Here is a 15,168-nt window from a genome sequence, read left to right as displayed (position 1 = left end):
ATGTGGCCAAAGGCAATACACTCTCTTTGGAATTAGAAATCAAACATAGGCTTCTTCCAAACGTTGGCTTTTTCAGCACAAAATCCCCATCTGAAATGGATCCTACTAATTTTCTCATTGGGTTGAATCTGCTAAAGTTCCTCATATGTGGAAATGCCAAGTAATCTAGACATTTCCCAATGATAATACAATAGAATGAATTGATTTTGAAGACAGAGCCAGTTGCAAAATTTTTAGGTAGTTGAATAACAATTAATTCAGAAAGAAATTTAAATTTGAACAAGTCTCTAGTTTCAGGTCCCCAGTGAGAAGAAGATTTTGTCACTGGAGATGAAAAAAAAAAAAATGCCAAACCTAATTTGAAGAGGTAAATTTTCACCTACAGAAGACCCTGTCATTTATGCGGATATCATTAAAAACTCCAAAGCAAAACTTATGAAAGTAGCACATTTTTACAGAACTGCAGAAGCTTGATTTAGGCAGTGAGAATTCCTTCTTCACACAGATTTTTGTCATCTCTCTCAGCTCCAGGGGCCCCTTAATGACAAATTAGCAAGGTGCTACTGTCTTGTAACTGGGAGTTCAGCACATTGACATTCAGCATTGTGACCTGCTTCTTGCTAGACTGCTAATTAATATTTGCACTGGCTGCAGAATCAGCTTGTCTTTTAGATTATTTCATATTCAGAAAACAGCCTCCAAGTGAGGCAGGTTTTCATCTAAAAGCCAACTTTAACTTTGTTGCATCGATGACATTTATAAGAAGAGCTACTACTGATTATGTATCTGTTCTTGATGGACTTGCTTTATATTATCTCAACTGTGCTACAGTTGTGCAAGATAAATAATTTTACCCTCATTTGGGGGTTTAAGACACTAAGCCTCAAAAGCTTAAATAATCTGCCTAAGACCATGGAGTTGATGAGGTCTGCAACTGAGGTTTAAACCCTCTTCGGCCAGGATCCAGAGATCCCCGTAATCAGTCAGACCATCATCCTCCAGCTAAAGAAGGTCCACAAGAAAGAGGAGTAGACACTAATCAACATTCTAAGTTACCCATCAGCTTAGCAGGTGCATTGAATGACTATAGATCCTCCTGCTACAAAAGAGAAAAAACAAAATGTTCTTCCAAACCAAATGATTAAATTGGAAGTCATGTGAATATACCTGAGTTCCCCTGGTATTCCATCACCATGCAAATACACTCACAAGCACCTTTCTTCCTTAAAGACTAGCATTCATTCTGATGAGTTCATACTCAGGGTTGAACTAGTCATTAAATATTTTTAATCACACTCCAAAAAACAAGCAAACAAACAAACCAGGAACAGCATCTTCAAGTGTGTCTTCATCAAAACAGTAAGAGAGGACAGTTTTCTTCATTGCAAGAGAATACAGGTGAAGATATATGCACATACATTCCATCCATCCTATCAACCATGTCTTTGCAGAAAGAATTACAGAGGTAAAGTCAATCTTGGAGGGCAACAGGACCCAGCAGCCTGAGCCCCTCGGTTTTTCCCTCAGGCAGAGCAATTTGTTTTGTGTTCTGATTGTATTTTTCAATCTCAGAATTCTCTTCTGTATTTCTTTTCCGAGCACAAATTTTCTTCCCTGATGATCTAGGTCAATACTTGAACAGATGGCGGCTGGCGTTTCCAAACTGTAGCTTGGGAGGAACTGGGAGGAACTCAAAGGGTCCTAAACTAAAAAAAAAAAAACAAAAACAAACAAACAAAAAAAAACCTTAAATATAGAGAATTCACTTTAAAAACAAAGGTCAATCAGATCACTGTTGATTTCTTCTTTTAAGGAAAGCATATTCAAATTCAGGTTGACATTTTACCCATTTTATTTCAGCTTTGATTGTTTCAGTATGAAAATAATGCATGGCTATGTGGACAAACAGAAAATTCAGAGAAGAAAAAAGAAGGAAAGGACAAAATCCTGCGTCTCCTCTCCAGTGATAAGGGGGTATGAATACCAACTTGCTTTTGATTCATTTTAACCTAGTTCTTGTAGGGGGGGGCATCTTTTTTATCTCCTTATGGCCTTTTTGGAGATTGTCTTTTTATTTCCTACAGATTTGTAACATACACACTTAAATTACACAATGAAATCACACTGTATATGCTTTCTGTAACAGATTATCAGGTCTTCATATTAACAATTTCATGATGTTCATGGTATGTTCATTACAATGCTCCATACTGTTCATTATCATCTCAATGGCTGTGCATGTCATCACGTGGGTGTAATACTATTGATACACAGCCTTATATTATTCACATCTCAGTCGATTAACTTTTGTTATTGTTTTTATTTTAAAAACAAACACTTTAATGAACATTTGTGTATATATATGTTGGCACTTGAGTAAGAATTTCCTTAGTATAAATCCCTAGAAGCAGGTCAAAGCAATGAACATTTTTAAGGTTTCTAATGTAGTCTGTGGAGAGGTTATGACAAACTGTTGTCCCACTAGCTGTGTACCAGTATGCCATACCCCCTAACCCTCTGTGATGCTGTATATTTTTATTCTATTTAATCATCATCAATCTCAGCAGTATCAGAAAACGGTAGCTCTTTTTTTGTCCTAATTCAGCCTATTCCTTTCAAGCTAGATTCAACACAGACTCAAGCTCCAGCCCAAAACTTGAGGAAATTTGGATCTTACGCTAGCCATTTTTACAGACTATTTCTTTGATCTTTTTCTTTCCAAGTTTCTCTGTTTTCTGCCTTACTCTCCCTTCTTAATGCCCAGCATTTACTTCAGAAAGAACCCAAGAAGGTAGCTCAAGATCTAAGTTTCCTGACTACCTCTCTGCTCAGAAGCACAGCACCGTGGAGCCAAGGGAACAGACTGTTTCCCAGTGTACCCACCTCATGCAGGTCCTAGGAAAAGAGACCCAGGCTTCTTGGCACTAAAAGCTCTCCAGACTGAACAATGCACAGGCAAGCACAGGTCTGCAGCCACCACCTCCTTGCGGGTCCTTTTATTTGGAATAATTACCTATTTTTATTTTCTGTTTTTGATTATCCACTCAAAACTTACTACTGGTGATTTTGATAATATTCACTCATTTTCCAGAAGATGAAGCAGTAGGGCTGAAGGTTAAATATTTTGCCTCACTTGGGGACTAGATAAAGGGTTTCTCCTTGGCAGGATGCCCTTCCACAAGGACAGCTGCCCTGGGGTTGGGGGGAAGGTGAGGCTCACCGGTAAGGTGGGACGCTGTGACTTCAGCTTCATTTCCTCAAAGATCAGCAAACTGGATGGGTGTTGAGACTGCTCGAGGGGACCCATGAGGACCAGGGTGGCCAGTTGACGACTCTTACCTCAATTACCTATCAATAGACACGAACTGGTTAAATGTTAGAGCCCTGAGCCCTTGAACCTCCATCATGGGAAGATGGTTAAAATCCAAAGATGGGAGGACATGGCTCTCCTATCGTGTCAGAACTGAATCTAGAAGTTATTTTTCAAACAGGAATACAAATAAGCAAATGACAGACTTTAAAGAACTCTTCCAATATTAATAATATTAGAAACCACAGAATGTTTATAGTGGGACAGGTAAGGTCATTTGGGGGAAGACAATGGGGAAAACTTGAGTGAGAAGTCCCCCACCTGCCCCGTGATGCTTTACTGAGTTATTAGCTGAGGCAGGCAAAGCAAAGGGAGCAACGCAAGCCTGTAGGGGAATACGGTCAAGAAGAACAAGGTGTTTATGGTGATATGTTAACAACTGCAACTGGAAATCGAGGACTTTCTTAAAATTACTAAAAGAACATAATAAAGGAAGGGATGTTCTAGCACTGACATGGGCAGGAAACCCAGGTGTCTTAGGAAGTGCACCAGTGAATGCAGCTAAGAGGATGAATGGAGGAGGAGGGACCGTCGTAGAGCTGACTGTCTTAATCACACTTGCTGAAGAACTTCCTATTCGAATCACTACACAGACAGTAATGGAAGCTCTGTAGGAATAGGCCTAACAAAATGTGGAGGTTCTGTTCTTCATTCCCTCGTGTGGGTTTGGCCCCTTCTCAACTAATTCTCCTGTGATTTTCAGATATTTGGGGTTAAAGTTGTCAGAAATAGGTATTTGATCTGCTAGAAATTGGTACCATTGCAGTCAAGATTCTGAGAGGAAGTGAAGGCAAATAGATGAAGGAAGTGGGCCCCACCCAGAAGGCGTCCCTGATGGGCACATGTAGGCTTGGGCCTGTAGATGCCGTGGCAATTCCCCCGGAAGCTTGGCTCCTGCAGGAAGAGTAAGATACTCAACTAATTGACAACCGCAGATCCCCAACCTGCCCCCAAAACGGCCTCCAGGGGATCATGGCTCCTGTTTGGGAAGACAGCTGACCTCACTCTAGACCCAACCAGTCCCAGCTCAGCCTCTGCCCTTTTTCTTCACGACTTTGGTTTTCTCTGTCTGTGAGGTGCACACAGTGTACTTAAATCCATAGGAACATGGGAAGTTGCATTTCCAAGTCCCATGTACTGAAACAGGCCATGTTTGTGTGCATCTAAAGGTTGGTCAACTCTGACTTCTTATTTATATGTCACGATGTTTGGCCTTGAAACAAACAAGCATGTCTGCAGAGAGAAAAGCACATTTTAGCTTTTGTTCTCCCTGGCTGTCCCTGAGCAGATCGATAAACTCTGATTCCCTGCAAAGCTCCTTGTTGACGCTGTCATCAGGAATCTAGGACTCAAGCACCAGACATTAGCAAATTCCCGTGTGCTCCCCGGGTCTGTGGTCAGGAGACATACCTCCCTTCTTATCTTTCCTGGGCCAGGACAGCAGCCTGGACCTCAAGGAGGTGATTGCCACTGCCCATCTCGGGGAGCTCATTCATAGGGACGTATTGGTCCAGCCCCACTGTCTCTCATCCAAAAGGATGGGTGCTCAAAGCCGACAACTCAGCCTTTAAAGACATGCTGATAATTTACAGCCTTTTATGAGGCTCCACATTCATTTTTCGGAGTTTCTTTTGCCAAGTTTGTGTCTCACATTGGGCCTTTTCTCCTTAGGGTAAAAATATCCCTGTGCTGGCCAGGGCCCTGGCAGGTTCTCTGCTGCAACAGTGACACCTGCTGCTCATGACAAACTTAGTGATTTCTCAAAGGAAATTCTCCCTGGGGCCAAGACTGCTTTCAGATTTCCAACATCTGGAAGTACAGTGGGTCCAATTTTCAGGGAATAAGTACCTCCGCGCTGAACAACCAACATCGAAGGAGAGGCCCAGGACAAGAAGGCAAGAACAAAGAAGATAGGGTCTCCTGCATTGAAAAGCAAAGACATCAGGGAGCTCCCTGGCCTGACGCCGAGCAGCTCCCTGGCTGGCTAAGCTAGAGGTGGGCCTTGGCCCCGGTGATTCTGAGACATGCGTGTCATCAGTGGGCCCTCTGCCGGGGCACAGAATGCTCTGTTTCTGTCTCTGGAGGTCAAGCCCAGCCTTCCTTCAGGCAGACCCTGCCCTCCAAGAAACTGGTTTTTGAGGACGGACTTTCCTCCAGGAAAGGACCACCGGCCGAAGACTATTGCCCACACTCCTCAACATAGTGGGTGAAGAGGGATGTTCTCCTTCTTGGTCTTCCTTGCTTTGGAATAATGGATGCTCTAACAGGCTTGCCAGAGTTTATAAGACCCACATGTTCAAAGACACACATCCTCAATTTTTTTAAAACTCCAGAAATTGTAACAGGACACATTTATTATCGATGCCCATTTTCCATTTGCCTTTAATGTTTGGGAATAATTCTATTATTACTGATTTTAATTTCCCCTAACATTTTTTTTTTCTTAAATAGGCAACATGTCCAATGTGGAACTTGAACTCACCACCCTAAGGTCATGAGTCAAAAGCATTACTGAGTGAACCAGCCAGGCGTCCCAACTTAACTTTTAATTAAGGCAAGATTTGAAGTGTCTATGAAGTCGCAAATTCTTGCCTTATGTTCACGGAAGTAGACACATTTTTCAGTGACCTGTTCTCCAAATAGTTATGTAAATACTTTCAAAACGATTTTTTGTGTGTGTTCCAAAAATATTTCTCACCTACATGGGTATAAAGTTCGGCTTTTATTTTGACATCGATAGGGGATTTACCAAATAAATATGGCTAATACCTAGATGGAAGAGTTTCTGTTTGATAGCAGAAGTGCTGATCTCAAAGTTAGGAGCAGTGGGCAGTCGCAAGTGGGAGACTCTGTGTCCTCAGACAGGTGTCTTCACCTCTCCGAGTTATGTTCTTTATGTATCAGATCGAGAAGTCAGGTCATAACTCAAGAGTTTTCAATATTTTGAAGAAATTGGTTTTAACCCTTTTTGCACATACAAAAGAAAATCTGCATGAAAGCCTGATTTTTAAACTGAAAAAGGTGGGGGTCCTCACTTTTCCCCAAAGTGGCCTTGAGAAGACTCCTTGGAAGCCCAGAGGCCCCCATGGGACGGTTTGCCAAGCGCAGGCCAAGTGCCTTGCCCTGGTCTCCAGCCCCCACCACACCCTGCAGGAACCATGTCCCCAGGTCCCCATGTCTGCACCCCCGTGTGTAAAAGAAGGGGAATTCAGCCTGCTTCGTGGGTTACTGTGAGAATAAAGGGGGGAAGCACCGATGAAAATCTTTAATTAACACGAAGAGCTACACAGCTACAGTTGTAAAGTAAAAAGGAGAATGATAATTTACTTCCCCTGGTTCCCTTTCTCCAGCTATGAAGTGAGACATTGACATTAGGTGGTCACTAAGGACAGGTAAGGAACGTGGTCATCTTGCTTGCTCCTTCGTCAGCTCTGGTGCCAGCCCTGGCTCCATTTTCCAGCTGAAGAAGTAGGACCAGGAGATTCTGCAGGTCGACCTGCCGCACAAATGGGTCCCGGGATTCCCGGGCCGGCGTTCATGCCAGCCTCCCTGATCTCCCTGTGACCTCAGCCACACCCGGTAGCTAAGACCTCTGAAATTCTATGATTCTCGGAAACACCGTCCTCCCATCCTCGTAATGGAGAGCTGCGGCTTTGCTCGTGGCTGTGAAACCATAATCCACAGATTCCAACACACTGTGCGTTACCGCAGCGATCTGCGCTCCGGGAGCGTAGTAAGACACGAGCATCCTTCACACGCAGCAGCTGCACCACAGTCCCGGCTGTGCGGTCAGGCCGGCTCTTCAAGGTGTCTCTGGCACATCTTCTGGGACCGTCCTGACCCCTCTACCCCGGACGTGGGGGCTTCGTCAGGCTGTTGGAACCGCTTAGGGACAGGCTCTCGTTCCCCATCACACCTGGGCTGGATATTACAGCAAGAGTTCATTTTTGTTGTTGTTGTTCCCATTTCCAGTTTTCCTCTCTCGTTCATTTTAATTTCACTGATTCCCCCCTTATCACTTAATACATTTTCCTCATTATTGGCATCTGGGCTGAAGGCTGCAGTGCAAACACAGAAAGACCAAATCAAGATTAAAAAAAAAAAAAAAGAGCAAAATATTCCCATTTCAGATGGAGAAACAGATGGGGTTCTTGGCACTTCCGAGGATTTAAATTGACCCTCTGCACCACGCTGGAGGAAGACAGACTGTCACTGCTGACGAACAAGCACGGGAGAGCCCTGCTTTCCCTTCAAACATGCAGGAGCATTTGGAGTTCTTTTCTCTCAGCAGTGTGTGACGAGAAGAAACCATACGATTTATTCTGACTCTCTTGGGGTCTGAAAATGCAGCTGTGGGACCCCAGAAGTCCCTGAGGGCAGACTTCTCTCCCCCAAACCACCGTCGTGACCTGGACCCGTTGACCTTGGAGCCTGCCTTGCCATCTGAAGGTGGTAATAAAACCACCTGCCCCTTGTGACAACAGCAGGAAGTGGGCTAAAATGGCAGCAGACGTGCCAGCATGGTGCCCTGCACATAGTAGGTGTTCAAGACAGTTGTCTTTCTGCTTTTTCATACATGGCCAAAGACGTTCAGCTTTTTTGGAAGCTCCCTCTCCACAACTTTCTCTTTTTACAGCTGGTGAGGATGAGGACCAGGTGGGTGGCTCTGACCTTCCCTGGGATGACATTTACAAAATAAGCACTACCCATATGCAGGACAAGTGCAGTCGCCATCTGAGACGGGAGCTCCTTATTTTAAGCAGGTTTTGAGCTTGTCTGCAGATCTTTAAAATATGGGAATCTTGGACAACCTTTAGTCAGAAATCTTGAAGCTGCCCTCCTGTTCAGTTATCAAAGATGTTCCAAATCACTGTGTCTATCCATTTTCAGCTGTTCTAAGCACAGAGTGCTTTTGATTGGTATGAACTGTTTATTTTAACAATAATTTTAAGAATCTGCCTCAAAAAAATCAAACTATTCATGCTTATTCCCAAAAGCAACAAAAGCAAAAACAAAACAGAAAGAAAAAAAGAAAAGGTATAAGGCAAGAGTAGGTAAATAGGTTACAGGATTATTTGATGATAAGATCCTTCAGATCCGAAAAAAGGACATCCACTTGGGGTATTTATAAAGGAAAGTGTTGATTATCACAAAGGCCATGAAAGAAGATTACAAAGAGAAAAAATTACAAGAATCAAAGAAAAAACAGACAGGGATTACCGAGTGCACCTTTTTGGACTTTCTGCTAGACATCTTGTTTCTATGTTTCAAACCCTTCCTAGGTGCCTCACAGCCCACAGAAAGAATTCAACCTCCAACGTCTGACATCCAGGAACTTTTTTCATTAGATTTTCTTGACCTTTCTCAACTCAATTTTTAATAATTCCCCCTGCAGGTCTCCTCCATGGATTATCTACCACACCAAGCCATCCGTACTTCCTAGATTATGCCTTACATGTTAACTGGGACAATGTGTGTGCTCAATGTCTGGCGTTTATCCACACAAACAAAATCAAGTCATTGCATTTAAAAGTCGATAGCTTAATTAACAGAAAATCTCACTACTTCTAGAAGCAGGAGTAAAAAGAGAGGCTGAAACAGAAGAACCCATTAAACACCCATAAAGAAGTAGCTCCACCCTGGGCAGTGAGGCAGCTACACCTCTGTCTGCATGGGCTACGGCTATGTGCTCCATGGAGAAACCCAACCGGAGTCTCCAGACAGGAGTGAAAAAGAGAAAGAAGGTCGAGTATGAGGCTGAAGACAGAGGGAATTAAGTCACCATAATGAAGGGGGTGTCCTCCCAACTTCCTCTCCATAGTTCCCAGCACACCCCGGGCAACAGAGAAGAGGACACATTTCTGGAGAATGGGTGAGCCCAAGGGAATAGACAAGTACATAGCCATATCCATCTCAAGCACCAATCACCCTAAGTGAAGCTTGCCAATTCCTAAACCACACACAACCCTCCCCCAAAACACACACACCTTCCCATCAGATTTTTGTACTTGACTTTTGCGTCCAAGCAGAAAACCAAGAACAGTAGAGATTGGAGGAAAGCCTCTAGTAGGAAAGACAAATCAAAACTGAAGAACAAGAAAAGGAGGGAAACTGAGGCACTTCAATGAGCAGAAAAAAACTTTGAAATATATTTAATTAAACTCCTCAGAAAGCTAAGACATTACATCAATGAAACGAGTATGAACAGAGAAAAATAGAGCTCTTAGACATTAAAACTAAAATCTGTAAAATTAAGAACACAATAAAAGATCCAGAAGCTACATTTGAAAAAATCATGCAGAAACTGAGAAAAAATGATAGGAAATGGAAAATAGGAGACTATAAGAAATTAAGAGGATTCATCAGGGAAATCAAATGTATTAATCACAGAAGCTCCAAAAAGCATAAAGTAAATGGAAGGGAAGAATTATTAAAGGAATAATAAAAAGAAATGTCTTGGGACCAAAGGACTTCAATGGCCAACAGACACATAGAAACATGCTCAACATCACTCATCATCAGGAAGATGCAAATAAAAACCACCATGATATAATCACCTTACACCAGTCAGAATGGCTAGTACCAAAAAGACAAGAAATAGCATGTGTTGATGAGCATGTGGGGGAAAAAAAGGAATCATTGTGGACTGTTGGTGGGAATGCAAACTGCCACAGCCACTATGGAAAACAGTACAAAGTTTCCTCATAGTATTAGGAGTAGAAATACTATACAATCCAGTAATCCCACTATGGGGTATTTACTTAAATAAAATGAAAACAGTAATTCAAAAAGATATACCCACCCCTATGTTCATTGCAGTATTATTCACAATAGCCAAGATATGGAGCAACCTAAGTGTCCATCAATAGATGAATGGATAAAGAAGATATGCTGTGTGTGGACAATGGAATATTACTCAGCCATAAAAAGGAATGACATCTAACCATTTGTGACAACATGAATGGACCTAGAGGGTATTATGCTAAGTGAAATAAGTCAGAGAAGAACGACTATCGTATGATTTCACTTATATGTGAAATTAAAAGACAAAACAAAACAAATATACAAACAAAGAGAAAAAGACCCACAAATACAAAGAAAAAACTAGAGGTTGTCAGAGGGGAGGGGGTTGGGGGATGGGTAAAATGGGTGAAGGCGAGAGGGCGTTTGGGGTAAATAAGTCACAGAGATGAAAGGCACAGCATAGGGAATATAGTCAATGCTACTGTAGTAGAATTGCATGGTGCAGATGGTAGTTACGTTGTGGTGAGCACAGCATAACCCATAGACTTGTTAAGTCACTCTACTTTACACCTAAAGCCAACGTAACATGTGGCAAGTATACTTCAATTAAAAAAGAAAGGAAGGAAGGAAGGAAGGAAGGAAGGAAGGAAGGAAGGAAGGAAGGAAGGAAAAGAGCCAAAGGACTCTGGTTCCTATCGAGTGACCATGGTTGCCTGGATCACAGTCCCCAGACAATGGGTTTGTCCTCAGAAGAGAATCTTGTGAATCTCTTTGAAAATGTGATTAAGGTAAGGCCTTTGACATGGGGAGAGTACCCTGGATAATTATCCAGTGTGCTCTAGATACAATCATTTGTTTATGTATAGGAGAGAGGCCAAGGAGAATTGACACCCTCAGGAGAGAAGGCACCATAGCCCCAGAGGCAGAGATGGTGTCTGGTACAGCCACATCCAGGGAAGCACTGGCAGCCACCAGAAGCTGGACAGGGCAGGGAGCAGGCTATCCCCTAGAACCTCTGGAGGGACGGCCCTGCCAACACCTTGATTCCAGCCATGGAAACTGATTTCAAACTATAAGCCTCCAGATCTTGAGAGGGTACATTTATTTTGTTTCCAGCCACCTAGTTAGCAGTGACTGCTGCAGGCACAGGAAACTATCAAACTGACCCACTAAATAAACAAGAAACATCACTGCAAAGTTACAGAATACCAAGCATAAAAAGAGGAGACTGAAAGCTTCAGAGGGAAGGAACACATCTTTAGAGAGCAGGACTCAGATGGGAATCACAACGACAATTACTACACCCCCATGCAAACATTATCTGCAGAATCTAGTGTTCTGAGATTAACATCATCGCTGATCTGGTATTCTTTATCCAACCAAAACAAAATGTTAGCCCCAATAACCGTGTTTTTGACATGCATCCCACTAGATGACCCTTTTATGCACATTCTTCTCAGAAAGCTACTGGAGGATATGCTCCAACAAATGATGGAGGAGATTTCCAACGAAAGGGAAAGTCATGAAGTTTAGAAAGAAGGAGAGCCAACTTAGCAGTAGCACAGTGGAATCAAGAGATACCCTAAGTACTGGGTGATAATTACTGAGACTGTGACTGTCCTTTCAGGGAGAATTATTACATGGTGCATAGAAAAAAATCAATTTTTTAAATAAAATACATGTGTGGTGAACACATGGTGTGCTCTGTGAACCTTCTTCTTCCATAGTATAAGTCAATAGAGAATGTTTTTAATTTTCAAAACAGAATAAATACATATTATTAGAAGTCTGAAGTTCTAAATCAGAAGAAATAGCAAAGAGTTTGAAGTATCTGACTCTGGGGGGCCTACGGAAAGCTTCATGGAGTCTACAGGTTTTCCTTAAACTGTTATTACTCTGATTTTTCTAAAACATACACAATTGCTACTGTGATTTTAAAAAGAAATGCAAGGGCTCCCTTTCTATAAATGTCCCTTTGTGAGTCCTAATCCAGTTTTCTATGTGGCAGTAATTGTGTGACGTATTCTCATATATATATGTCGTTAATCCTCACTGTTAAAATGTAGTTCACGAATCCAGTCACAGATAAAGAGACCAAGGGCGTGCCGTGGCTCACTCAGGCAAGCGTCCGACTTTTGATTTCAGCATAGGTCATGATCTCAGGGTCACGAGATCGAGTCCTGTGTGGGACTCCACGCTCAGCGGGAACTCCACTCAGGATTCTCTGTCTCCTCCTGCCTCTCCCCACCTGCTCTCTCTCTATTTCTCTTTCTCAATAAAAAAGTAAAATAAAAATTAAAAAATAAAGATGAAGAAACCAAAGCTTTAGCCCCGGCAGACGTCGTTCTCTGGAGTTCTGTTAGCACCTTCCGTTCCCATTCGTGCTCACCTTCCCCATGTCACAGCATGAGGATGAAGGACCATTGCAAATACTAGCTTGATCGGGATGGCCGGCATTCCTGACGATGCTTGGTGGGCAGCGAACTCAGCCTCCATGTCCGATCATCCACACAGGTCCTGAGCCAGCCAGGCTCTGGCACGGAACGGAGGCCAAAGGCGCACAGATCTTAGCATGTACTTGAGCAAGGATCATCCCTGCCCAGTTCTTCATTCAGGCAGAGAAGAAACATGTGCTCTTTGTCTACCCTGACAAGCATAAGAGTAGGGATACAGGCTGTATCACATCGCATCCTTGCCCTCAAGATGTCTAGGGATAGAAAGTAGATAGCCACTCAGAACTAGTAAAAACAAGTTTTAGAAACTAAATATTTTAGAAACTAAAATATTGGAGCCCAGAGGAAGGAAAAAATCCAAAACACAGAAAGGGCTTCCTAGAGATAGTAGCATTTACTCTGGGCTGTAATGAATGAGCAATTCCAAGCATACACTACACCCCCCTCGTTCCCACTCCTTTGCTGACACCTCTCCCCAGTGGCAGGTCTGGAAGCTTTTTTCCTTGGATCCCGCAGGACCTTCCAAAAACACTTGTCCTGACACTCAGCATGTCTTTGCACTTAGCTCTGTCCCTCTTCAGACTGTGAGCCCCTTCAGGGCTTTGGGTTTGTCTTAACCGAAGACTAAGAGTGCTTGGATTTATCAATACCTATTAGAAATACTCACCAAGTAAAAGAAAAAAAAAAATGCACGCCTGTTCTTTTACTCAGCTCCTTTCAGAATCCTGTGTTATCTGACGGAAGCATCAGACTCGCAGAGAGCAGTAAAGGCCCAATTTTAACAAAGGGTTATTTGGACAAGATCAAGGGGGGTGCTGCAGTGTGTGGGGTCTGGGCACAGGGGCTGAAGAGAAGGCATTTGGACTCATGGTCCGTATTCGGTCCCCTGCGTCATCAAGCCAGTCCAATAAAACACGGAGTTTCCACTGGCTGGCAAAGTAGCTGTTTGCAATCTGTCATTTTAAATGTGTGTTTTGAAATTAAAATTCAATGGAAATGGAAATGTACGTGTTTTTCCTCTTAATTCAAGACCGATCCTTTTTCCTGGGTTTTTCCTCCTAACTCCCTCGGAGGCTGGAAACATGGATGCCAACAACCTTGATCTATCACTGGGGATTCAATCTGCTCCCAAGCAAAAAGACAGACCTTCAAACGTAAAAACCACAACCACGGGCCTGAGAATTACCACCAGCGTGGAAAAGCTGAGGGTGTGTGTGCGTGCGTGTGTGTGTGTGTGTGTGTGTGTGTCTGGGAGCATTTCCTCCTGATGTTTGGGGCAGAAAAGGGTTTATTTTTCCACTCCCATTCACACCAGCTGCCATGAAGCAGCCATAAAGGCCCCTGGAGTGGCTCTGTGGCCATAGATCACGGAACCAGCCCCAGCTGCAGATGGCCCCAGCAGCTGGCCAGAGAGGTGCTGCCGCTGACCCCCTCCCACAGGCTGGGGACGCGGGGAGCAGCTCACTGCCTCCCCTGCCTCCCACCCCAGATTTATGAAGCAGGAAGCAGCCAGCCAAAAAAGCGAAAAGAGAAAGAGCCCAACTGCTCTGTTTCTTTCTTTCTTTTTTTTTCTTCCTTAAAGTCAACACACACCTAGCGACGTTCCTAGCTACTAAACCAGTGCCAGTATCTGTCACTTCCAGCTGTCAGGAGTGGACAGCCTGGGCACAGAAGACAGTGCTGTGTGCAAAGGCCATTGGGAATAGTCAGCACGTGGAGCTCCCACTCTGGGGGCAGTGGAAGGCAGGAACCCAGCCGTCACACAGACTGTGCACCCACTCTGAACAGCACTGGTGACAGGGATTTCCACCCCAAGTCACCGCGGACGGGGTATTAGGGAGATAAAATGTTAAGAAGTATTGAGTGTTGTGCCTGGATTGACATGGTCAAGAGATGCTCGTCGTGGGTGGTGGAGGGCTGTTTTTTGGGGAAAAAAAAAAGGCTCTAGAATGATCTAGAACATCCTTCCAAGCCTTTTGGGTAAGCCGTCTAATTGTCGATGTTTCCATTGTCTTTAATTGAGACCGAGAGGGTATTTTCTTATGGTCTCACACCAAAAATCAAATTAGGACTGGGACAGAACCCCAAGCTCTCATTTACATGGAAGCAAAGCAAGGCCCTAGGATTCCAAAAAGCCTGCCCAAGTTCACCCAGTAATGCTGAAGGAGAGCAGAAAGTAGAACTCAGTCTCTCAAAAAATACCCTCACTCTCTATGCAAATCCTTAATTTGAATGTAACTCCCCCAAAATAATGACATGCTCGATATGCAGCGTAAGCAACAGTCCCTGATACGGACCCGTGGGCAGGAGTCATGACTAAAGACCCCCCGAGTCTCCTGCTCACCAAGGGAACGTACAAGAAAGAGATGAACTCGCTAGGGGTATATATATGAACACGTTTAAAACGTGTGCGCACAAAGGAGTTCTGCAGAGCCCGAGGCTGGAAAATCATCACACAAATATCTGGAAGGGGGAGGCGGAAACGGAGCGCGAGGAGGAAGCAAGGCTTAGTGGAATATTCGGGTGGAGAAAATCTTCCACGGTTGCTACGCACCCACCAGCCAGAGCTGGAGTCAGCGGATGCGGGAAGCACCCCACCCA

At 43.7% G+C, this 15,168-nt stretch overlaps 1 protein-coding gene across 1 annotated transcript in view; it reads right to left on the bottom strand.

Moving 5' to 3' along the window:
- Positions 1-15,168, bottom strand: part of LOC116873265 (prothrombin-like) — a 35,087-nt gene that overhangs the window by 16,621 nt on the left and 3,298 nt on the right. The window contains 1 exon segment of the mRNA XM_032867018.1: positions 7,077-7,215. Coding sequence (XP_032722909.1) covers positions 7,077-7,215 — 139 coding nt within the window.

The sequence above is a fragment of the Lontra canadensis genome, unplaced genomic scaffold (genome assembly GCF_010015895.1).
Source record: "Lontra canadensis isolate GAN:19392208 unplaced genomic scaffold, GSC_riverotter_1.0 scaffold32, whole genome shotgun sequence".
Taxonomy (NCBI): domain Eukaryota; kingdom Metazoa; phylum Chordata; class Mammalia; order Carnivora; family Mustelidae; genus Lontra; species Lontra canadensis.
The sequence above is the reverse complement of the archived record's forward strand: the minus strand, read 5'-3'. Positions and strand labels throughout refer to the sequence as shown.